Source organism: Nannobrachium achirus (genome assembly GCF_963921795.1).
Source record: "Nannobrachium achirus genome assembly, chromosome: 12".
Lineage (NCBI taxonomy): Eukaryota > Metazoa > Chordata > Actinopteri > Myctophiformes > Myctophidae > Nannobrachium > Nannobrachium achirus.
The window spans coordinates 17,170,017-17,195,570 of NC_137832.1; the positions used below are offsets into that span (position 1 = coordinate 17,170,017).

The 25,554-nt window shown below is 45.8% G+C and overlaps 2 protein-coding genes across 2 annotated transcripts in view; one reads left to right on the forward strand and one right to left on the reverse strand.

The window, feature by feature from the left end:
- Positions 1–25,554, forward strand: part of gcn1 (GCN1 activator of EIF2AK4) — a 76,666-nt gene that overhangs the window by 30,975 nt on the left and 20,137 nt on the right. Inside the window, exons 29-43 of the mRNA XM_080739320.1 lie at positions 110–299; positions 1,330–1,400; positions 1,791–1,956; positions 3,124–3,318; positions 4,851–5,097; positions 5,765–5,886; positions 14,742–14,856; positions 15,694–15,873; positions 17,156–17,376; positions 20,593–20,661; positions 20,743–20,881; positions 22,078–22,274; positions 23,303–23,445; positions 24,317–24,434; positions 24,558–24,773. Coding sequence (XP_080595446.1) covers positions 110–299; positions 1,330–1,400; positions 1,791–1,956; positions 3,124–3,318; positions 4,851–5,097; positions 5,765–5,886; positions 14,742–14,856; positions 15,694–15,873; positions 17,156–17,376; positions 20,593–20,661; positions 20,743–20,881; positions 22,078–22,274; positions 23,303–23,445; positions 24,317–24,434; positions 24,558–24,773 — 2,389 coding nt within the window. The remainder of the gene's footprint in view (positions 1–109; positions 300–1,329; positions 1,401–1,790; positions 1,957–3,123; positions 3,319–4,850; positions 5,098–5,764; positions 5,887–14,741; positions 14,857–15,693; positions 15,874–17,155; positions 17,377–20,592; positions 20,662–20,742; positions 20,882–22,077; positions 22,275–23,302; positions 23,446–24,316; positions 24,435–24,557; positions 24,774–25,554) is intronic.
- Positions 19,465–20,022, reverse strand: LOC308295354 (tRNA-specific adenosine deaminase 2-like; the record flags this gene model as incomplete). The annotated part of the gene is made up of 1 exon (XM_080738406.1): positions 19,465–20,022. One exon carries the CDS (start codon positions 20,020–20,022, stop codon positions 19,465–19,467), a length of 558 nt encoding a protein of 185 aa, XP_080594532.1.

The following is a 25,554-nucleotide window of genomic DNA, read 5'->3' on the forward strand; positions in this document are numbered from 1 at the left end:
GGGCCTTAATTTTCAGGCCTGTTGAGAACTCTAGTAATACTGTACATCTTATTGATTTGCTCTAACTTTAAGCCTGATTTACTGTGCACTTTTGGGTGCTGTTCCGCAGGCTGTGGGAGTCTCTGTGTCTGGAACTGGTCCCTGAGATCTGCCCACTGCTCATTGGCGACGTCACCCACCACGAGGAGGCGGTCCGCTCCGCCGCCGCCGAGGCCCTGTCCACCGCCGTGTGCGACTACAGAGACCAGGCAGCCGCCGTCCTGGGCCAGCTCACTGAGCTCTACCACGAGAAGCTCTACGTGAGTGACACCTCCGCTTGGGCACAGCTCTCATTAGTTTCCGGAGGTGTCTAGGGATGGGATGATATGAAAATTTCATATCACGATTATTGTGTGACCAAAGAAATCGCGATTTACGATATTATCACGATAATCAAATTATCCCCAACATCCATTATCCTGGGGCGGAACATTTGCCAAAAAAATTTCACAATTTCTGCCTCTATATATTTGACAATTTGGACAATGTTTAACACATCTGGTGCCAACCCTGAGTTTCCCGAGTTTGAAAAGGTACTACCGCTGTGCCAACCCCGAGTTTCCCGAGTTTGGGCCGTTTTTGAAAAAAATAAAATAAAAAGAAATTCAAAAAAAATGTTTTCAAAAATTATTTTTGGACCTCCAGAAATGTATTAGGCATGATCGCGATCGCGAAATTGCATGTTTAACCCCCATACCAACCCATTCTTTCAAACATGGCAGCCATGTTTGTTTACATCTGAAGAAAACATAATGGCTGATAAATCATGAATGCCTGAACGGATTTCCAAGCGGATTTTTTTGTTTGAAAGCTGTGCACACACGTGGTGCATCATCTAGGCATGGGCGTGCACTTTTTACACAATTGCGCAATTACATGGAAGTCTATGGTAACCATGGCAACGTGGGACATTGAAGAGAAAAAATCATAGCAACATAAGTGTTAATTTGTCAAAAAGTAAAAAAAAAAAAAAATGGTAGAGAGTGAAAAAAAGACTGTATCAAGTACTTATATTATAAGTACCTTTTACCAATAATAATTATAGAGGGTTTAAGTGGTACTGGATTTGCAGCTCGGCAAATAAAAGGTGAATTGATCCCAGTGCATGACAGAGGACATATTCACGATGAATTAAATCTCCACGATACGATTATCGTGAGTGTTTTTTATCACGATAAACGATAATATTGCTTATCTTCCCATCCCTAGATGTGTCTGAAACCTGTCTCATGGTTCAAATAAACACAGCAAACAGGCTTTGTCAAATCGTTGCAATCGTGTTTTTTCCAGAGACCGCCTCCGATCCTGGACGCTCTGGGCAGAGTCATCTCTGAATCTCCACCTGACCAGTGGGAGGCCAGGTAGGAGAATATGACCGTACTCTCAACACTATAGTTTCACAACAGAACTATAAGCAATACATGAATTGACAATAAAAATATTGATAATCATCTTTGGCTTGCCTTTCCGATGTAAGTACAACAGAAATTAAGATTTCTTTTTCTTTTACAAAAAACTATGAGATATTTAAGGCTAAAATGTATCTCACACATCTCCAAGGATGACTTCTGTCTAAATTGTTTAGAATGATATAACTAAACTGGTGCAGCACTCGTTATCGTAGTACTTGGAGGCCATTCGAGGGACACACACACAGACCGAAAAAGAGATTTCTGCATTTATAGTTGGATGTACGTTGGAAATGCTGCTGATTGAGTGTTTTGACTTGTGTATGTGGCGCTCTTCTTCAGGTGTGGTATTGCCCTGGCTCTGAACAAGCTGTCCCAGTACCTGGATGAGGCTCAGGTCACTCCACTCTTCCTCTTCTTTGTTCCTGATGCTCTGAACGATCGCCACCCTGAGGTGCGGCGCTGTATGTTAGACGCTGCCCTGTCGGCTCTCAACACACATGGAAAGGTACGCCCTGCTGCTCTCTTAAATGGAAACTTCTCTGTTTTTTTTACTGTGACTGATAGTAGAATAGCACAGGCTTCCCACGGTCATTACATTCCTGGAAATATTTTGAAATTAGAAAAATATTTGTCCAGTACTGGAAAAGTTTTGGAATTGATCAAGGGTCCTGGAAAGTCCTGGAAAGAATAGCTATGCATTGTCTTTGGTTATTGATTGTGTTAATACCTCTGAAATGACAAATTAAACATTGGCCAAATTGTCAAATATTAGAGGCAGAAATTGTGAAAATAGCAGATCTACATGCTCACAACGCCTCGCAATGTAGATCGGCTATTTTCACAATAAAACTGTGTTATACAAAATTCCTCAACTCTTAGTGCTCGTCAGGGTGCCGGGGTCCCCAGTTCAAATATGATTATTTCGGGGGTCACGGTCTGAAAAAGGTTGAGAACCACTGGCATACACTGCCTGTCTTTGGGCATTGCGCATAGGAGTAAGCGACTCGTTATTGAGCTGAATTATTGTTATATAGTCCTGGAAATTGGGTTCAATATTCTGGAAAAGTTTTGGAAAAGTTTTGGAAATTAATTGGTAATAATGTGTGGGAACCCTGATAGCAGAAAATACCATGTTATGTATTTCGATATGAAATGTTGGACACTGAAAATGTTGACGGCAAATCCGTTGTTACGTTTGTGGTAATCATACCCCCGCTTCCTCGCTTACTTCATTGCGTTTTACCTTCAGGGACTTGTCCATCTATCCTTGCATCATTTGTTCATCAGTATGTACACTGAAACTGTTCAAGTTGTCAGCAAGTCTCTGCAGGAATGTCAAGACGACAAATCAGCATACTTGTAGCATTATTTTACACTAATTCAGTGATTCAAGTGGTTTGTATTCTGATCGACTGTAGAGATTTTATTTTTTTAAGAAATTTTTTTTGGGGGGCTTTTATTGATAGGACAGTAGACTGACAGGAAATGGAGGGAGAGATGGGGAGTGACACGCGGCAAAGGTCATCCGGATCGGGAATCGAACCGGCGACGCCGCCAGGCATTCATGCCTATGTGGCAATGCCTAAGTGGTATGCGCCTGGACCAGTAGGCCAGCAGGCGCCCCCCAGAGAAAAATGTTTTCATTGTTGTCTGTCTCGGTTTACATTTCCAGAACAATGTCAGCTGCCTGCTGCCTGTGTTTGAGGAGTTTCTGAAGAACGCTCCCCAGGACGCGAGCTACGACTCTGTTCGCCAGAGCGTGGTCATCCTCATGGGCTCCCTGGCCAAACATCTGGACAAGAGTGATCCCAAGGTGAAGCCCATTGTGGCCAAGCTGATCACAGCCCTCTGCACTCCGTCACAACAGGTACTGGACTCAACCTGTGGTGTTGTAAATGATTCTTTGATGCGGTCTACAGCAGTGGTTTTTAACATGGGGTCCAGGGACCCACAGGGGTCCTTGAGGGGGTTCCAGATTGCTGCTAAATGATTGATGGTAAGAACCATATGGTCCCTTGCGGGTCTGGGTCTGGGTTAGGGTGTACAAAAATGACTTGTATGTGTCTACAGGACGGCATGAGGCAGATCGCCCCCCTACCCCCGCCTCCCCGTTTCTCGCTCCCAGACCACGCCCCCGACCGTCGCTCAAAAAAGACGGCGCTTCCCACAGTTGGTCCTTTGAATGAAAACAATAATAAAATAAACTCGAAATAGCCTGGATCTATTTGGACCAGCTGATCAAAGTTGGACTAGTACAGACTTATGAATGAACTGCTATTGGTAGCCTACTTTTACTTTTTAGAAATACATTTAGGAGACTTTTCCCACGCTGGCTACTTGGAGTCTCCAGACGTTTTTTTCCCCCTCGCTCTCTTCCCAAAATTGGTCCTGCAGTCACACTGTGTTGTCTGAAAATAAACCCCAAACATGAAGCTATAAAATGCATACTGCAACATCGATATCATGCTTGTCTGTGGGCAGTAATGCCACGCTATTCATGTGGTACAGTAATCGAATGCCTCATGCCGTCCTGTAGACGCATACAAGCGTACAAATGTGGTTCCATTTGTACACAGTACACCAAGAGTATAATGAATACTGAGACTTTCACAGTGTAGATTTGGGTCCCAGAGAGAAATATTATTATTTCTTGCGTGGGTCTGTGGCTTAACTATCTTACTGCCACGGTAGGATGTCTTAAACTGCCATCAAAGTAGCTTAAAAGTAGCTTACTTTTGCGATGTTATAGAAAAATATCCATGGAAACATAAGCTGCCAAACAGCCATAAAAGGCATGCACATCCTGAGCCATGTAGGCTGGGTGCTGGACTAAAGTTAATCAACAATAAAAGAAAGAAAAAGTCCGCACACCAAATTTGCTGTTCCCAATACTTGGTTTTTACTCCGGTAAACCTGAGTAAAAACCAAGTGGAGCGGAAACCACAATACGTAATGTTGTAGTACTCAAAGGACTACAATTTGCCGGAAAGATCAAACTGGATTCAGTTTTAACCCAAAATATTCCCCTGTGCTCAAGGACATACTTTTAGGGCCTACCTATAAACTCCTTGATGCGGAGTAGTTTTGCTTTTGAAAAGTTTGTTTGGTATATGCATCTTTTAGTCCAACTGTTAGCGACTGGCAAGACTACACTAGGCTACTGGAGCATTTTAAAAGGGATTGGGGAAACAAACGGGGGGAACCAAATCAAAGCGACGCCACTTCTTCTAGTGTTTTCCGCGCTTTAGGCGGAAACCAAACGGCCTGTTGTGAACGAACAAGGTTACAGCATCCCAACAAGAAATAAATCGAGATCATAGACAAAATTCAAAAATATCTGAGCCAGGCATGAAGGCACACACCTCCTCAACGCTGTCTCTGGGTTTGTCGGTCCGTCAGGTTCAGGAGTCTGTGGCCGGTTGCCTGCCACCTCTGGTCCCTGCCATCAAGGAGGACGCGGCAGGGATCGTGCGAAACCTGCTGCAGCTGCTGTTGGAGAGCGATAAGTACGCCGAGAGGAAGGGCGCCGCCTACGGGCTGGCCGGCCTGGTCAAAGGCCTGGGCATCCTGGCTCTCAAACAGCAGGAGATCATGGCCACGCTGACCGACGCCATCCAGGACAAGAAGAACTTCAGACGCAGGGAGGGTGAGTGTGGGTCAGGCCAGACGTGGAAGCGTTGTGAACTGCTGTCGGTAAAGCCTAATGTTTTGCTGGGAGAGAAGTGGGGATGATACGATATGAAAATTTCATATCACGATTATTGTGACAAAAGAAATCGCGATTTACGATATTACCGCGATAATCAAAATCCATTATCCCGGGGTGGAACATTTGCCAAAAGATGGCAGATCTACAGTACAAGCTCACAACGCGTCGCAACGCAACGAGTTGTGAGCTTGTAGATCGGCTATTCTTTGGCTTTGGATAGAGTGTGAAAAAAAGACTGTATCAAGTACGTATATTATAAGTACTTTTTACCAATTAAAGAGGGTTTAACTGGATATGCAGCTCGGCAAATAAAAGGTGAATTGATCCCAGTGCATGACGGAGGACGATATCACGATGAATTAAATCTCCACGATACGATTATCGTGAGTATTTATTTATCACGATAAAATCGGTTATCGTCCCATCCCTAGAGAGAAGCACATAAGACACAGCATAATGGTATTTGACTGGGTTTTCTAAGTGCGCTACCTTCCAGCTGTAACATACAAACATTTGTTAGATGTTCTTGCTAGCCAGCACTCTGGAATTGTGAACCCGTTAACAAATAAACATAATAATCACTTAAATGTTTGCCTGTCTGCAGGTTCCCTGTTTGCCTTTGAGATGCTGTGCAACATGTTGGGGAAGCTGTTTGAGCCCTACGTGGTCCATGTGCTTCCCCACCTCCTGCTCTGCTTTGGGGACGGGAACCAGTATGTTAGAGAGGTAGATGGACCTTCTCATCGTCATCACACACACCTAACTTACAGTACTAACTGTTCTTTCAATTTTCTTTTTCGTTACATGTTACTTGGCTCCAAAAAATACTTTACAAGAGAAAGCAACAGCACTGTTGCTTATAGGCATTAAAACAGTGATGTTGCTAGGTTTTCAATGTAATAGGTCCCGGGACCCACAGGTGGCCATTCAGATGGGTCCCAGAATTATTGTATGGGTCCCACGATGACACACGCTTTATGTATGAACGGCGAAAACATCAAAAAGGACTTTAATTTAAACGAATAGTGGCAAATAGCTACTTGTATGTAGTTAACTCATTTAGTGCCTTTCCCGAGATATCTCGCGAAATTCCCTTTGATGTTCGCAGTGCCAATCGCGAGATGTCTCGCGAAAAGTAACGGCGGTTATCCTACCGGGTACATGGGCGGAAGGTCCCGAGACGATCTCCCTCGCTGATTTATCATCACGGATCCACGAGCACAAAATAGTAATCCCATAACATTGAGGCAGACGGGGAATCTCATCTTTAATGTCCATTATCTCCAAACAACACTTTCAAAGCGAGGATGGCAATAGATGCTCGCTAATAAAACACATGTTGAAAAGCTCCGTTCCGCCATTACACAACACCACGTGTACGATGACCGCTTCCTGTGAATGACGCAATGACGTCAAACCGGAAGTGTTTAAGCTATGGACTTCTGGCCTTCAAAATAAGAGACTGACCGTTTATGGAGCCAGCGAGAGGCACTCTGGACATTTTAATCCGTTAATTTCTGGGGCACAAAATGGGTTAATAAAGGACATGAACGGCGAAAACATCAAAAAGGACTTTAATTTAAACAAATAGTGGCAAATAGCTACTTGTGTAGTTAATAAAGGACAGAAGCATGGATTTACAAGACAATTTCAATCATCGCATCAATAATGCCAGAACGCACAGCTGTGGAGACTCCACCACATGCAGCTCAGCTGGTGCAGTGAAATGATTGATAGCAGGAAGGATAGTGTTGTATACATCCTGGGGATGCAGGGATGCTTAGTTTAATGAGTCCTTTATTAAAAATATGGGTCAGGGACTCAGGATGCAGGGCTAGTAGCATCACTGCGGCATAACAACAAAGAAATCGAGGGAAATCATCCTCTACACCAGGGTTCCCCAATAGGCGGCCTGCGGGCCATTTGCGGCCCGCGGGGGGCTACTGTCAGGCCCCCACCAACCCCAGTAATAATGGTGGTATAAGAGCAGCAACAACACTATCGTCGTTGTCGGGTGGAAACCTTGTATCTCCAAATGTGTACGTTCTTTCGCAAAGTAAAGCTCTGCTTCATCATTCAAGGCTGTCTCACAAAAGTAGTGAAAACAGCAGATCTACAAGCACAACGCCTCGCGGTGCGAGGCGTTGTGGCGTTGTGTGCTTGTAGATCGGCTGTTCTATTTCATCCCTCCTGACCGCCAGAGGCGGTGCTTAAAGCACTGAATATCTCCCTTCGCGCATGCGCATTCGAGTATGAATACCAACAAAGTCACTTGTGACCCCTGGATGACCCCACAGAGGGTATATCATCCGGGGTTATCCAATGGATCATTTCCTTTTTTCTTCTCGCGCGCCGAGTTTCGTTTGCAAGCTCTGCATTGAGCTACAATATGCATCAGTATACGATGCATTATTATGCAACCTACCTTATTATTGAAGTCGCTAGTAGTTCCGTGGCCGTTTTGGTCGGGGTAGCGAGAGTTCGCCCTCCAGGAACTGCGACTTTATCTCCTCTACAAGCGGAGTTTATTTCACGTGGACGCGAAAGCGTCCGATCTTGACGAGGGTCTTAACTCTCCGGACAAGAGGTAGGTTACTGTTGTTAGCGGTAAGTTCCGCTCTACGATGAGGTTAAAGTTACATTGTGTTGTTGTATAAGAGAATAAACTGTTGCGAAAGGCTGCGGGCGCTGCCTCCCTCCAATACGAGATTCTCGTTTGCTGTGAACGGACCGTTAGCGCTCCGTTTCTACCATTATCCAGGGTTGTCAACATTGGACGGTCAGAATCCAGGAGATTAATTTTTTGGGGGGTGCGCGGAACTCCCCTACCGGGGTCTGGGGGTCCTCTCCCCAAAACCTCTTAACAGATATATATATTTTCCTGTGTTCTGTTGAATGTTGTGCATGTTTGATACTTTTATCAGGCTTGCTTCACTAGCACTGGTACAATTTCAGCCTTAAATTGCCAATTGTAGGTGAATAATAATGACTTCTCATCTTTAAGTCATTACACGTATATAATCTTTCTTGCATGCATTGCCCCCAACCCTAAAGCGGGGGGTCTGGGGGTCCTCCCCCCGAAAAAAATTAACATAGTAGATGTAATTTCCTGTGTTCTAGTGAATTTTGTGCATGTTTTATACGCATGTATTGATGACTGAACCAAAGGACATCTTTAACGATGACTTCTAATTTTTATGTCATTACTTAAGTGAATATGTGTCTGATCTTTCTTGCATTCATTGCCCCACCCCTAAAGCGGGGGGTCTGGGGGTCCTCCCCCAGAAAAAAAAAATACATAGTAGATGTAATTTCCTGTGTTCTGGTGAATTTTGGGAGTTTGATACCAAATCCAGGAGAAATCCAGGAGATTTGCCAATCCAGGAGACTCCCAGGAGAGGGGTTCAAAATCCAGGAGACTCCTGGGAAATCCAGGAGAGTTGACAGGCCTGATTATCAAGGATGCAGACTATTATTACTTTCCTTGTTGCTAAAACACGCTGCTTTTAGCGAGTTTCTTTATCGTTTGTTTCGATAGCCGTCCCTGCTCACAGCATGGCGGCCTACTTACTATGATTTTTTGGTAGACATTGTCTAATAGCTTTTGGCAGCGTTCAGGCTTGCTTCAAGCTTTCGTAAACGGCTATTTTGTATAGTTTGTCTTGTTATTAGCCAGCTGGTACAGGGCGGGCAGCGTATAGCGCGACCTGCCTCAGCAAAATGGTCTCTATTCATGATTGATTGACCGTAGCTACCGATAGTTTGTACTATGTAGCGCAATCGCTTTGATAAATGGTGTCTATCTGTCTTTTTTATTGGCCTATGTTGGACAGGCAGTGTACGCACTGTTTCCCTCCATCAAGTGTCCTTTACTAAGTGGAGCTACAAGTAGCTCAAACTCTTAACTATATTGTATACAGCTTGTTTTGTTTATTAGCCACTGCTGAGTGCTGATACGGGCGCCCTTCGTCCAGCATGTTCCCATTACTGGTGGTGTTACCAGTAGTTCGTTCATAGCTTAATTTCCAAAACTTTATGTTAAAACTTTTGGCTGGTGTAGATTGCATAACGCTCTCTCATCCCAGCATGGATCTGTAACTCAGACTACTACGACTAGCGTGTTTGGAAGTAGTGTTGTTAGTTTGCTACTTGATTAGCTTTTACTGGTAATGCAAGCATAACAAGAATTGACAATCGTCAATATTAAGCTGTGTTCACTTGCCGTTTTCTTATAATAATAAACCAACTTACGTTGGGTAGCTTTCAATGGAAGCATTTCATGCTGCTGCATAAATGGCAGCATCCAAACCTTTATTGAGAGTGATAAGCTGGTTGTTTGTAAGTTGCATAGTAAACAACTTTACATTTGGATAGATTTCAAAGTGCTACAATAAACATTGGCATAAGAAGCATCTCACACTGCTACATAGATGGCAGCATCCAAACCTTTATTGAGGGTGATGATAAGCTGGTTGTAAGTTGCATAGTAAACAACTTTACATTTGGATAGATTTCAAAGTGCTACAATAGACATTGGCATAAGAAGCATCTCACACTGCTACATAGATGGCAGCATCCAAACCTTTATTGAAGGTTGTAAGCTGGTTGTTTATTAGTTAGCCTTTGTTGGTGGTACAGGTAGCGTACACGCTCCTCCTCTCACACCGAACAGGCTCCAACTAACAGCACGGCGGTGTTCCAGTTAACAGTCCTGATTATCTGAAGAGCCGACTAAATGCTGTAATTAAAAACTTTGCTGGTGCAGGTGGCGTGAGCGCCCCCTCCCCCCAGCTTACGGCATCTGCTGCAGCTAGCCTACTTGGTATGTAGCTACTGGTACTCCATAGCCTAACTTTATATTTTTATTTTTTTTATATAACTTTTTTGGTTGACATACAATTTTCGGCAACGACGGCCTCTGCTGGTGCAGGCAGCTTGAGCGCTCCCTTCCCCCAGTAGGTTGTCTTCAGACCAAACCAACGGCCTCTGCTGGTGCAGGCAGCGTGAGCGCTCCCTCCCCCCAGCTTATAGCCTCTACTGCAGCTAATCTACTGTGTAGCTAGCTACCAGTAGTCTATTGTTACATTTAAGTAATATATATTTATAATCTTTGTTGAGACATTTTCTTGGCAACAATAGCCTCTGCTGGTGCAGGCAGCGTAAGCGCTCCTTCCCCCCAGCAAGTGGTCCACAGACCAACTAACAGCCTCTGCTGATGCAGGCAGCCTACGCGCTCCCTCTCCACTCAGCATACAGGTTTCACAGTCCAGTTAAGAGCAGCTTTCACGCTCTGGTTTTTTAATGCACTTAACTTGTAAATCTCAAGCAGTGCAACAATAAGCATTTAAAGCATTGAAAGAAAGATGTATGGTAGCAGATTGACGGCTATTGCAAGCCGGTTATTTTATGAGTGGGCAACTGCTGGTGGTACAAGTAGCGTACGCGCTCCTCCCCCACCATACAGGTTCTACAGTCTAGCTAATGTCGACGTTCCAGCTAACAGTGACGTTCACGCTCTGGTAAGCTGAAGAGTTGTCTATCCTGCTCAAATTATGGCCTTTGCTGGTATAGGCAGCGTTACACGCTCCCTCCCTCCAGCATATGGTCAATATTGTCTAGCAACCAGTGGCGTCCGCGCTCTGGGCTAGTTGGGACTGGTGTGTGTTGGCCGGTGCAGAGAAACCGGTGCCACCACAATGGAGAGCTCCCACTTTTGCACCTCGTGTGAGGTTCCTCCCCAGCCGGATGCTGGCCATGACCTCTGCCCTGTGTACCAGGAAGAAAAGGTCTGACTTCGACCATGTTGGATTGGCTATTTGCTGAGTTGGCTTACATGAGGGCCATTGCCCGCCAACCTGTTTACCTTTGGAGGATGTTTAAGTGCCTACTCCTCCAATGCCACAGCTGACTCCAGAGGATGATGTGATCTTCCTTGCAGCTTGAGCTACACACTTCCATGAATATAAGGAAGATGCATAGGCCTTAGAGCCAAGCTCCCACTCCTCAGCTCAGAGCCATTGGCTGGGACATAGTACAGCTCCATGCGCATTATCATTCGCATAGCCCTGGAATGCCAGCACCTAACCAGGCCAAGCACCCTCGCCAGGCACAGGCCGCCCTCCACTGCCTTTTATGTTCCTCATGCCTGTACCCCTGTCAGCCATGAATGATTCAATTGCTCGCCTGGGTTGCAGGCCAGCTATCAAGCCTGTCATCACATTCCACGTTGTGTTCCCCGAGGGGGCTGTGTGGCAGGGGGTTTGAATGCTAGGTGTTTGGGCAACTCCCTATAATACCTTATGCTTGCCCTCTCAACGTCTTTGCAAAGGGCAATGGGAATGCTGACCCCATCACCCTCAGTGACGTGTCACCAGAGGCATTGGGTTTATTTCCATGAACTCGGATTGATGATACCCATCCTAGTTCAAACTCATCCCAGAGTGTGGCTTTCACAGTTAAACCTGACGGAGGCACCTAGGAGAACTCTGTAGTCTCCCAGTGGAGCTGGAAGTAGAGTTTGGTTCAGCAGTGATGGAAGCACTGAAGCGAACCATGCAGGCTAGGTAGACCAGGCTGCAGCTGAGGCTACTGGGCCAGCTGTCGGATATTTTTTCCCATCTGCAGCTCAGATACTGGGCTGCTTACACTTTAGACGTGTTGGTGGTTGCCACCTCAAACGCCGGATATAAGCATCAGTTCCGACACCGGCCCCCCACATCTGGCTGGGGCAAAGAAGGCAGTCAGTGACCCAGCAAAAATCCTAACATTGGAGCTATCCGTCCTCCTGACGAAGGGTGCCATCGAGGCTGTAGACCCTCTGTCAGACAAGGAGGTTCTAATCTAGCCTGGTTTGGCCAGACTATATACTAATGCAGCTAACTAACTGCAGTATAGTATAGCGTACCCACCTTGTTTTAACATGGGTGGATTGTTTAGCTGTGCTAGGCTAGTTCTAATCGACATACTTTCTTGAGTCTGGGGGGTCCCAAGAGGTATATTAAGGTCATGTCATCTTATATGTTGACCTCAGCAGATGATCTGCAAACTGATACCCACAGTTTCCGCTGCCTGTCAACACTGGCAGTTTCTGTGCTATGCCTATCAAGGCCATCACTGGAAGCTCAGGATGCTTCCTTTCGGGTTCTCCCTCTCCCAGAGGGTGTTCACAAGGTGTCTGGCAGCGGCGCTTGTGCCGCTGCAGTCTCAGGGTATGAGGGTCCCGTCGTACCTGGGCAACTGGCTGATCTGCGTACCATCCCAGAATCAGGTGTCCAAGTTGCAGCACGTCACCCGTCCTGCATGGCCCATCTAGGGCTCAGTAAATAAGGGAAGGAGTTGCCTAGAGCATCTCTGACCATAACATTGATTTGTAACATCAATAACACCTGTGGCCTTAAATGCCACTACTATAACAGCCAGCACCAGGTGGTGTATTTGGCTCTACAGTGCCTTCTGCCGTGCCTGAGAGGCAAGCACATTCTCATGCGGTCACGTAACACCTTGACCGCGTATCCGGTAAATCGGGGCGGAACCAGGTCTGCACGGCTGCTGTAGGCGTCCATGGACCTCATGACTTGGGCAGCCCCCTGCCCGATTAGCCTAAGGGCAATTTATCTACCGGGTGAGTAGAATCACCTCAAAAGCCCCAAGTAGGTTGCCGCCCGAAGGGCGCCTTCCTTTGAAATGTGCACATGCCCAGAGGCACTGCACATGCATTCTACTGCTTCCACTGATACGACCAGTGCTTAAGAGTTCTTCAGGAGGGTCACACCATTCGACTGGTGGCTTCCTTCTGGCCAGGGAGGACTGTTTCCTCGGTTGCACAGACTCAGTCGCAGTGCGCCATAGCCCCTCCACGACAGGAGAGGTCTCCTCTCGACTAGGAGGTCGGATCTGGCATCCCAATCCTCAACGCCTCCAGCTGAACCGCTGCGGGGCAGCTGTGCTGATCCAGAATGCTAGAGGGCCAAGGCCATCCACTAGGTTACAGTAAGATAACAGTTGGAAGTTGTTTCCAACTGGTATATGGGTCAGAGTGAAGACCCAGTGCGTTGCTCTGTGTCTGCTTTTCTGGAATCTCACCAGTCCCTCCTAGACTGGGGCCACTCTCCGTCTACTCTAAAATTTTACGTAGCTGCAAGACCATGTCGACATGGTAGAATCAACAATGGCACAGCCATAGTGGGGAACAACAGTCAAGTGTTCCTTTTCCCGGAGGGGGCTCTGAGGTTGCATCCTTCAAGAGCCTTGAGAACTTCCATCATGGGATCTTCCCATGGTACGGGACACCCTTTGCAGGCCTCCCTTTCAAGCCCTTGACACAGGCAGTCTAGGTTGGGGTCAGGTGAGAAGGCATTCATCCTGCCCATTACCTCAACAGACGTGTCAGTGAGCTACACACCCTGCCTGTCAGTGACTCTTAGACGGCTGAGGTGTCGCTATGTGGCCGAACACAGCGTTCCTCCTTAATGGTGCTGTCTCAGCCGCACCTCAACCAGCCTGTAAGGCTTGCCCAGCTTAACCTCCACCACGAGAGTGGGTGGACAAGCTGGAACTGTTGTGCCCAGTGTGGGCCCATAGAGCTTATGTTAGCCCTGCCACATGCTTTCGGCGGCCAGAACAGCTCTTCCGTGGCTATGATGGCCCAGATATTGCGCTCCCCATACAGCGCCTGCCCCATTTTTTAATTGTGGGTGCCATCAGCCACACCTACAAGGCGAGTAATCGTCCCCTGCCATCTGGTATAGGGTGCCACTCTAATGATAGTGCCCCCACATCATGGGCTACCTGAGAGTAGTACCCCTGGAAGATATTGGTGCCACTGCCTCATGGCAGTCATTGGCACGTTCTCCAGGTTCTATTGGGTGATTGTTGCCACTCCATATCCATTGGAGGTGGTTCTCTTCCCAGAATCCTTCGATTCTGCTCTTTGAGGTTTGTAATCAGGATTCCTCGTGACTTTGTTGGTATAGTCATTCAGTGCTTTAAGCACCGCCTCTGGCGGTCAGGAGGGATGAAATAGAACGAAAGTTACGTATGTAACTACGGTTCTATGAATCCCGAATGACCGCCAGAGCACTGGGTCACTCAGAATCCTCGTGGTCTCGCGAGAAGATTCTGTAGGAAATGATCCATTGGATAACCCCGGATGATATACCCTCTGTGGGGTCATCCAGGGGTCACAAGTGACTTTGTTGGTATTCATACTCGAATGCGCATGCGCGAAGGGAGATATTCAGTGCTTTAAGCACCGCCTCTGGCGGTCATTCGGGATTCATAGAACCGTAGTTACATACGTAACTTTCGTTTTCACTAGTTTAAATCATTTTTAAAATGATAAATGCAAAACGAACGGTTTTGGACATACAAGATTTCCCGACAACGACGATATCTGAACTGTCGCTGGAGTAGCGGGAACGCCACCATCGCCCCCTGCAATGTTGTGGCCCTCGGCTTGGTACCCTAGACATGATTCGGCCCTTGGGGAAAACTAATTGGGGAACCCTGCTGTACACTCTGCTCAAATAAGTCGTCCTCTGCTACAGTATGTGTTTGCCCTTCACATCCTGTCTTCTCTCCAGGCTGCTGATGACTGTGCCAAGGCTGTGATGAGGAACCTGAGTGCCCATGGTGTGAAGCTGGTGCTGCCCTCTCTGCTGGTGGCCCTGGAGGAGGAGTCCTGGAGAACCAAAGCAGGTGAGGCACATCTGCATGCAGTGTAATTAGTTAGTTAACCAGAGATATGTTTTTGCAAGGTAGATTTCCAGTTCCTAGACTTGACCCATACATCTATTAACTCTTTTACTGCCAAAGTTAGGCTAATCATATTGTTTGTTCCCTGCCATCAAAATCCCTTACCTTTAAGATTTTATGGAATAATATCCATCCATTATTTCCATCCATGGTGTTGTTTAAGACAGGGGTTCCCAAACTTTTTTGTATCCGGGCACCCCATAAATATATTTTTAATCCGAGGCACCCCCATTATAATTTTCACTCCTAGCACCTTATATTTTTAGCATGTCGTCGTTGTCGGGTGGAAACCTTGTATGTCCAAAACCGTTTGTTTTGTATTTATCATCTATAAAATCCAAATATTATCAAATTATCTCGCGGCACCCCTGGACTGCCTTCACGGCACCCCAGGGTGCCCCGTCACCCACTTTGAAAACCCCTGGTTTAAGAGACGTCCGCAAGTCCTATAGTGTCGCGGAAAATAATCACGACCACGAATCTCCAGTACAAAGATAGAGCTAGTGGAATGTGCCTCGCTTTCATCCAAAATCAACACTGTAGATCCAGGGCCGCGTGGCACATGACTTCAGGCACAGTCAACGTGGTTGCTGTGGCAACTGCAGACACCAGCCCCTCCCCATTGACTGTGCTCAGTCTTGCACCAAATCAGGATTTGACGAGCGCTCACCGTGGCAGTGAGCGACATAAGATGAGCGCTCGTCATAGGCAGTAAAAGAGAAACCAGATATCATGATTACGTTCCTGGTATAGCTGTGATGTTTTCTCCTGTGTCTTCAGGTTCTGTGGAGCTCCTAGGTGCCATGGCGTTCTGTGCTCCCAAGCAGCTGTCCTCCTGCCTTCCCAGCATCGTGCCTAAGCTGACCGAGGTGCTGACCGACTCCCACGTGAAGGTGCAGAAGGCCGGCCAGCAGGCCCTCCGACAGATCGGCTCTGTCATCCGTAACCCTGAGATCCTGGGTAAGAACCTACTGCAATGTTGTGGCCCTCGGGTACCCTAGACATAATTCGGACCTTGGGGAAAACTAATTGGGGAACCCTGACCTACTGTATCTATGGTTCAGAGAGGCTGGTATTGCCCTGTATCAACCTCAACATGTTTACAGGTGTAAACTATTTTCTGTACAAGCTCTAACAATTTGCAGTTACACATTCTCATAGTCTTAAGAATAGAGAATATATAGCAGTACAATATTATCAAATATACATAATGTGCGTGCACCTTTAAAAAAAAGGAAAATAGCACAATCTCGTGAAAGTTGGAGACAGCATTAGGCAGCAGATATCAGACGATAAGTAATTGTGAATGAATTATTTTGTGTCATGCCACCTCGTGGCACATCCCTAATGGGATTGATTATACAACACCTTTTCAGACAATTACAATATTCATATATACTTCAATATACACTGTCCTGTCCTATGAGGATCCCAAGATAGATAGATAGATACCCTTATTATCCCAAGGGGGAAAATCAGTTGCCCAGAGGCAGCACAGCAGTATAAGGTTATTTACAAAGTTACAGAGACGTAAGAAAAAAAATCCTCACCATTTACATTTTTAAACATTAAAGGAACGTGGATGGTCCGCAATTTGTTTTGAGACAGAATGAAGTGACGCTAGATGGCTATCTACACATGAGAGAAGATGCTGGATTCAGTATCAGACCATATGCGGTACATGTGGTTCCAGAGGAACAGCACACCTTGGGCTGTCACAATTATTACATAATCGTCTAATCGTGATTTTTTTTTGACATAATCGTGATTATTTTTCATAATCGTCATAATCGTTTCCATGTTGAAAGGTTTTCATATATTTTTTTAAAAGTAAAAAATAGAGGAAATAGCAGATCTGCAAGCTCACAACGCGTCGCATCGCGACGCGTTGTGAGCTTGTAGATCTGCTATTTCCATGATCAGTGTTCTTTTTTTAAGTATAAAGTTGTCAAATATGTCAGTAATTTCTTTGTATATTTAGGTCATGTGTCATATCTAGCATGTGCAACTTCAAAGCCTAAAAGCCAACGGAAATGTAATTGTCAACGACAAAAACACAATTAAATCCTTATAATCGCAATTATTTGAGTGACAAATAATCGTCATGTAAAATGGCATAATCGTGACAGCCCTAAGCACACCATTTCAGGACACAAAGTAGTTAGTGCGAGTGCAGATGGCTGCAAAGTTGCAACGGCTATTGATTTTGACATAAACGTTTTTTATGGTTCATCTCTCTCAGCCATAACTCCCATTCTGCTGGACGCCCTTACTGAACCGTCGCGTAAGACCCACAACTGCCTGCAGACCCTGCTGGACACCAAGTTTGTCCACTTCATCGACGCTCCCTCCCTGGCCCTCATCATGCCCATCGTCCAGAGGGCCTTTCAGGACCGCTCCACCGACACGCGCAAGATGGCGGCCCAGATCATCGGCAACATGTACTCTCTCACCGACCAGAAGGTAAGACACAGTACTGTGGGAATGATGTTTTAGTGTTTATTGTGAGATAGAGGATGTGTAATAACAAAGGTGTTTCTTAGCTTGCTGGTAGACAATCCATTAGGGGTGCAACGGTTCAGAAAAGCCCACGGTTCGGTTCAAGCCTTGGTTTTTGGGTCACGGATAAAAACATGACAGTATTTTCTGCCTTTCATTCTATTAAAGGAAAAAAAATTACTTTCAATATTATGCTAAAGGCAAAACAAATGCACCTTATGTCACCATGCCTTTTGATGCCAAAAAAAGTCGAACCTCGGTTCAAAGTGAAGCGGTGAATCTTTATTCTACGTGTGTTCTAGATCTATACTTTCTATGTGCTTTAGTTCTAGTTCTGAACAAATGAATGATTTCATTCTGGAGAGCCAAATTGTCATGTGAAGCTTGACCAATCCTCAATTCTTCATTCTGGACTGGACATGCACAGGACATGTACGGGACAAAGCTATACCTTGGAAGCAGTTTTCACCGCTTCAAAAGGTTACATACAGTTTTATACAAGGGCTGCTAAAACGATCAACCCAAGAAAGCAAAGCACTATAACTTGCTGTGTATTCAGTTCATCAAGACATTTAGGGTGTGTTCTGTCTGCGCTTACGTCATCCAATGGGAAAACCCTTGAAAAAGAGTGGCGTGATCATCTCTGTCAACAGCCAATGAGGGACCAGCATTCTTGGTGACGTCACCATCAATAAGTGCAAGCTGAAACCGGGAAAACCTTTGAAAAACACAGGGTGATGTCATCCAATGGGAAACAGTTGAAATAACAAAGAGTGACGTCATCAACAGAGTGATGACGTCACCTCTAATAGACTATAAAAGGATGAGAAACTCGGCTATAATCCCATAATCCGAATCCTCTGGGGAGAAGGGGTCCAGGACATGTCTCAGGAAGGGAAATGCCAACAGGGACTGGTGTCCAATAGACAGCAGTAGCTGACTGTGTCATACTTGAAGAGGGCAAGCAGAAGCTTATAGCTCTTGATGCTAACTAACGGTGGTACTGGTATGTCGGCAGACAACATAGACTCATACAAACAAAAGGAGGCAGGAATTGAACCCAGGACCTTCTAGCTGTGAGGCGACAGCTACCAACTGTGCCACCGTGCCAACAACATAATACTTTACATTACTATAAAACAGGAGAAGTAGGAGAAGGGGGCACAAACCTCTAGTACTGTATCTCTCATAATTCTGAGATTCTGTCTTAAAATCTCCAGCAATTTGCTGACCTCATCGGCTGTATCTATTGACCAGCCTTGCAACCTAGCTATGTATATATACCATAATGGCCTTGTGGAATCCACTGGGAACTGAATTCCATCTAGGTATGATAGTATATCTAATATATATAACTATTTATCGACCAAAATGTCAGACCATCCTCTAGGTTTGGTGAGGTTTCAAATGACATTTTGTCCATCCAGACTATAAATATACATATATATATATAAAAGATGATTCTGTGAAAAGAAAATGGAGATTCCTATTTTTTTTTTATGACGTTATTTCTTATGTTGAGCGGTGCTCCTGTAGGAGCCAACAGCTCCATACATCTGACTTTGTCCGTTTGCCCCGAGAAAAGGGTCGCCCAGGGTCACATTGACCAAGCTTTGTGGGACAAGAGGCCAATACTACAGTCAAGAATAAACTGAAAAGGCTCCCACACTGACAAAAGCAATCACCCAAAAATGTAAAAATCAAATTTTTATTCTATGTGTTCTAGAGCTATGAAATCTGTGTTATAGATCTATACATTCTGTGTTCTAGATCTATACTTTCTATGTGCTTTAGTTCTATATTTTTATGAATTCTGAATGAATGAATGATTTTGTCTGGAGGGCCAAATTGTCATGTGAAGCTTGACCAATCCTCAATTCTGCATGCACTGGACATGTACGGGACAGACAAAGCCACTCCTTGAGAATCTATGGGAATCCTAAAAAAAACATGTACGCCACTCCTTGGAAGCGGCTTTCACCGCTTCAAAAACAAACCCAAAAGTGATGATACAGTAATCCCAGCCAATAGATGTGGTGGGGTGTCACAGCCTCAGTCTTTCCTGGGTTTCGGTTTGGGTGCATTTGGATTCTCCTGTTCATAGAAGGTTTTCAGCATGGCCACTGCCTCCTCTGCCCTGTAGCCTGATTCACACTTGAACGGGGTGCCAGTGTGAGGTAGCGGTGCTGAGGAGATATCCAGCACAGAGCCGCATCCTCCAAACCTGCTGTTCGCACAGCCATACACCACCAGCGGGACGTTGAGCAGCCGCAGGGCCCCCGTGCACATGATGCACGGCTCGACGGTGACATACAGCACCGCGCTCTCGCACACACGCCTGGGCTCCATGTTGCCATGGCGACACCACTCTAGCACCTGGTCCAGGGCCACCATCTCGGCGTGGCGGGTGGCATTCCGAGTCCTGTTGACCTCGTTCCTTCCCCTGCCCACCACTTTGTCGTCGTAGACAACGAGGCATCCCACGGGAACCTCTCCGTTCTCCAGGGCGTCTTTAGCCATGTCGAAAGCACTGCACATCCACTTCTGAATGTCCTCAGCGGTTGGATAAAAGCTGTCCTTAGAAGCCGTGTTCTTGCACTCCGTCCCCATTGCGAAACAATGACTTAATATAACTCCTATAAATATGTAACATAGAGTCAAATTAAATTCTGAGGAAATGAAGAGGCTCCACCTCAGCAATCCATCTCCAAGGGGTCTAGCGCGTTGTAACAGGGACAGACTCCCGTGTGTTAGTGGCTGATAGCGACACTAAGGCACTCCCGGCCTACTTGTACGGTGTGGCTCTGAAAAGGATATCCGTCTATAAGAGCGTCTGTCCAGAACTTATCGTGTTGTGCACACTGTCACTAGGCTACAATCTCACTAAAATCTTTAGCTTGAGCGTGGATGACGTCATTGGCTAGACTCTTCTCAGTGTCAAGCCATCTCATGTGAATGGTGTTCGCATTGCTGAAACCTTGCCCAAATATATAGATATTGTCTGCCCAAATATGGAGTCATATGATGTCATAGATATTGTCTGTCCAATACTGTTACTTTTCAGGTGCGAAGTGAGGGATTTTATGAGCAGAATCCTTTTGTCTTATATTTAAGTGTCTTGACGGCGCTTATCTCCCGATTAGAGAGTCTTACTGAGTGTCTGATTGCATTCGCTTACAGGACTTGTCTCCATACCTGCCCAGCGTCATTCCTGGACTCAAGACCTCTTTGCTGGACCCGGTACCAGAGGTACGTAAGGTAGCACACCGAATTTCAAAATGCCCTGTAAACATGGAACCAAATGCTAAGTTGTGTTGACCTCCTCTCCAGGTGCGTACTGTCTCGGCCAAGGCGCTCGGGGCCATGGTGAAGGGCATGGGAGAGACGGCCTTTGATGACCTGCTGCCTTGGCTCATGGAAACCCTGGCCTCGGAGCAGAGCTCTGTGGACCGCTCTGGAGCTGCCCAAGGTGAGCGTTCACTTTACAGGGTTCCCACGGTCATAAAATTCCTGGAAATATTTTGAAATTAGAAAAATATTTTTCCAGTACTGGAAAAGTTTTGGAATTGATCAAGGGTCCTGGAAAGTCCTGGAAAAAAATAGCTATGCATTGTCTTTGCAAATTAAACATTGGCCAAATTGTCAAATATTTGAGGCAGAAATTGTGAAAATAGCCGATCTACACGCTCACAACGCCTCGCAACGTCAGACACTTAAACGTGTTATACAAAATTCCTCAACTCTTAGTGCTCGTCAGGGTGCCGGGGTCCCCAGTTAAAATATGATTATTTCGGGGGTCACAGCCTGAAAAGGTTGAGAACCACTGGCATACACTACCTGTCTTTGGGCATTGCGCATAGGAGTAAGCGACTTGTTATTGAGCTGAATTATTGTTATATAGTCCTGGAAATCGGGTTAAATATTCTGGAAAAGTTATGGAAAAGTTTTGGAAATGTATTGGTAAAAATGTGTGGGAACCCTGACTTTAGCACACCAGTTGCATACATTTGTGAAACGAATGTAAGCAGTGGTGTCGCACCAAATTCTGGGCCCTGGGTACAAGGATTCACTGCGGAGTGCGGTGCCCCCCATGAATGTTCTTCATAGGGGGAGGGGGTTTAACCCATTTAGACTGGGAACGCATTATTACGCGTTATTTTGTGCTTAACTATTGAAAGATTGCAGATATACAAGCTCATAGCACGGCAACAAGTGTCGCGCTGCGAGCCTGTAGATCTGCTATTTTCGAAAAATCTATGTTTCTATGTCAGTGGTTCTCAAACGTTTTCATGTGAAGGACCCCCAAAATGATATGTATTTGGCCACGGACCCCCATCTCAAAATATTTAGTTCCAGGGACCCTCCAGAAGCAAAATTTTGGTTAAAAATGTTGGCTTAAAAAATACATATATTCAAAGATTTGCACACATTTTCACGACTTTTCAAAAATAGCAGGTCTACAAGCTCGCAGCGCGGCACTCTGTGTCCCGCTGTGAGCTTGTATATCTGCTATTTTTCAATAGGTAAAGTATAAAATAATGAAGGCCCCTCCACCTTGGGCCCTGGTAACTCAGTCCCACTTCCCCCCCCCCCCCTTGTGACACCCCCTGAATGTAAGGCTAAGCAGTGACCTTCCTCCATAACCCGTCTGGCCTTCCTCCACAGGTCTGGCTGAGGTGATGGCTGGCCTGGGCGTGGAGAAGTTGGATAAGCTGATGCCAGATGTGGTGCAGACAGCCAGCAAGGTGGACATCGCTTCTCACGTCAGAGACGGTTACATCATGATGTTCATCTACCTGCCCCTAACCTTTGGAGACAGGTTCACGCCCTATGTTGGACCCATCATCCCCTGCATTCTCAAGGTAAGGGCACGGCAGCGCAGTTTATTCCAGGCATTCAGGTCATATTCCATCCAAGGAGTGACTTAAGTTTGTGCAAAGTAGAATAATTAAAAAATGTTGTAAACATTAGTCAAGCGATAACTAGTTTCAACATTCAATAACAATATAGCTGTCTCAGTTTACAGTTTAGGCATTTAGCAGACGCTTTTAATCCAAAGCGACTTACAATAAGCAGGTAATACACATCACTATAATAAGCACAAGATAATATGTCAGTACATTAACAACAATATAACAAATGCATAGGAATATCAATCTAGAAAAACAATAACATAGGTAGGCCACACACCTAATTAATAAAAAACTTCTAAAACCTAAAATAAGTCTAGCTTCATGTATGGTCAATGATGGTCATTGGGGGAAGGGGGAGTGTTACAGTAGTGCTATGGGTTTAGGTGGAGTCTGAAGAGGTGAGTCTTCAGTCCACGGCGGAAGCTAGGGATTGAGTCTGTAGTTCTAAGTGTGACGGAGTTTATTCCACAGTTTGGGGGCCAGGAGGGCAAACTGTCTAGGACGAGTGGATTTTTGTCCTGGGGTCTTTAGCGAGGGTTCTGTCAGCATCCCTGTGTTGGCTGATCTAAGTGAACGGGTGGGGTGTAGGGGTTGATCAGGTTTTGGAGGTATGGAGGAGCTATACCTTTGGCTGCTTTAAAGGTCAGCATTAGTCTTTTGTACTCGTTGCGGGCCGCAACCGGGAGCCAGTGGAGGGAGCGGAGAAGGGGGGAGACGTGAGAATTTTGGCTGGTTGAAGACCAGTCGTGCCGCTGCATTTTGGATCAGTTGGAGAGGTTTAAGTGCACATGCCGGGAGACCAGTGAGGAGAGAGTTACAATAGTCAAGTGTCTTTTTTCACCCCTCACTTTGAGCATAGAGAGATGGGTCTCTGTCTCATAGTTTATGCAGAGAGCAAGTCTTTTCCATGCCATGCACTATGCATTAAGCCATACAGGATCCCACTAACTGCATGTCCTCTGTTCCTGTGCACCCAGGCTCTGGCTGACGAGAACGAGTACGTGAGGGACACAGCCCTGCGCGCTGGCCAACGCATCATCAGCATGTATGCTGAGACAGCCATCGCCCTGCTGCTGCCCGAGCTGGAGCAGGGCCTGTTTGATGATCTGTGGAGAATCAGGTCAGACAGAACTATGCTAGCACATACAGAATTAATGACGGTTATGTAACTGGAATATTTATAGAATCAATCCTTGTATTCATGTAGCAGTTCACTGCGCAATAGTGTAGGCCAGGGTTTCCCAATAGGCGGCCCGCAGGCCATATGCGGCCTGCGGGGGGCTACTGTCAGGCCCCCACCAACCCCAGTAATAATGGTGGTATAAGAGCAGCAACAACACTAGTATATCGTCGTTGTCAGGTGGAAACCTAGTATCTCCAAATTTGTATGTTCTTTCGCAAAGTAAAGCCCTGCTTCATCATTCAAGGCCGTCTCACAAAAGTAGTGAAAACAGCAGATCTACAAGCACACAACGCCTCGCAGCGCAAGGCGTTGTGTGCTTGTAGATCGGCTGTTTTCACTAGTTTAAATCATTTTTAAAATGATAAATGCAAAACGAACGGTTTTGGACATAGAAGATTTACACCCGACAACGACGATATCTGAACTGTCGCTGGAGTAGCGGGGACGACCGTCGTCCCCTGCAATGTTGTGGCCCTCGGCTTGGTACCCTAGATATAATTCGGCCCTTGGGGAACCCTGGTGTAGGCATTTCTTACCAATTAACATTGGTTTCTGTTAAGGTTAACTTAAAGCATAATTATTGTTATCTCCTTCAGAACGTTCGAGTTAAAACAAAGCAATGCGCATGCTCAGGGAATTTGAGATTTTAAAAAAATCAATCGTTGTCACTTCATAAAATCGTTCCAGGAAAAAGGACAATGACTGTTTTCATTGAAATTATAAATAATGCAACAGTCTGTCTCTGGCCTTGACTTATCCTTTTACTTGGGATGGTTGATAACTGACAGATGTTGCTTTTGGGACACAGGTTCAGCTCTGTACAGCTGCTGGGTGATCTGTTGTTCCATATCTCTGGAGTGACAGGAAAGATGACAACAGAGACCGCCTCCGAGGACGACAACTTTGGCACGGCTCAATCCAACAAGGTGTGCATTCTGCTGTAATGCTTTTAATTAGTGTGGTTGCCCAGCATCCCAACACATAAATAAAGAAATAATATATCTGTAAAGAGATGATTTAATTAATCAGCTCCGGCCCGCCTCCTACAGGCCATCATCGGCGCCCTTGGTCCGGAGCGGCGTAACCGCGTCCTCTCAGGTCTCTACATGGGACGCTCAGACACACAGCTGGTGGTGAGACAGGCGTCCCTCCACGTGTGGAAGATCGTGGTGACCAACACCCCGCGGACGCTCCGGGAGATCCTCCCCACGCTCTTCACCCTGCTGCTGGGATTCCTGGCCTCCACCTGCCCTGACAAGAGAACGGTACGGTAGCACTATTGGGTTACACCCCGCCACTCCGACATGTCTCCTTTCCGACATGTCTCCATTCCGACACTAACCCTATCTCTAACCCTTACCCTAAACTTAACCCCTATGGAAGTGTCGCCACTCTGACAATAAGAAGTCAATTTCGGAGTGGCGACATGTCAGAATGGAGAGCGACACCCCACTATCGCCACTGACATATTTTACTTTTAGCAGAAGTAGGCCGTTTTTTTTATGGTTTTATTTATTTGCATTATCCAGGGTTTCTTTTTTTTCAGCAATGCCGTTATTCACACTCACCAAGATGGAACACATTCACAACAGGGAGCTACCCAGTACAGCTACAGTTCTACTTTTTTTTTTTATCACTTAAATCAGGGGTCTTCAACGTTTTCAGGCCACGGACCCCTTGGCTGAGAGAGAGAGATGAAGCAGGGACCCCCATAACTTTTTCATAGATTCCAAATAGTTTCATTGTTTGACAGCACAATCATGTATTTTGGATTCATGTCAATTCGTGTTTTCAGATTGGTATTTAACCACTTGAACCGTCAATACTTAACTTGACATTTCACTCTGTTTTGCTCTTTCTCCCCTCTACGCCAAACGTCTTTGCTGAAAATAGCTGATCTACAAGCTCACAACGCCTCACGCTGCGAGGCGTTGTGAGCTAGTAGATCGGCTATTTTTGGCTTAAGCTCTCAGAATATGGACGCTAGGGTTCAAGTTGTTAATATAAAAAAAGCTTCTATCACACAAAGATTTGGAGGACCCCCTG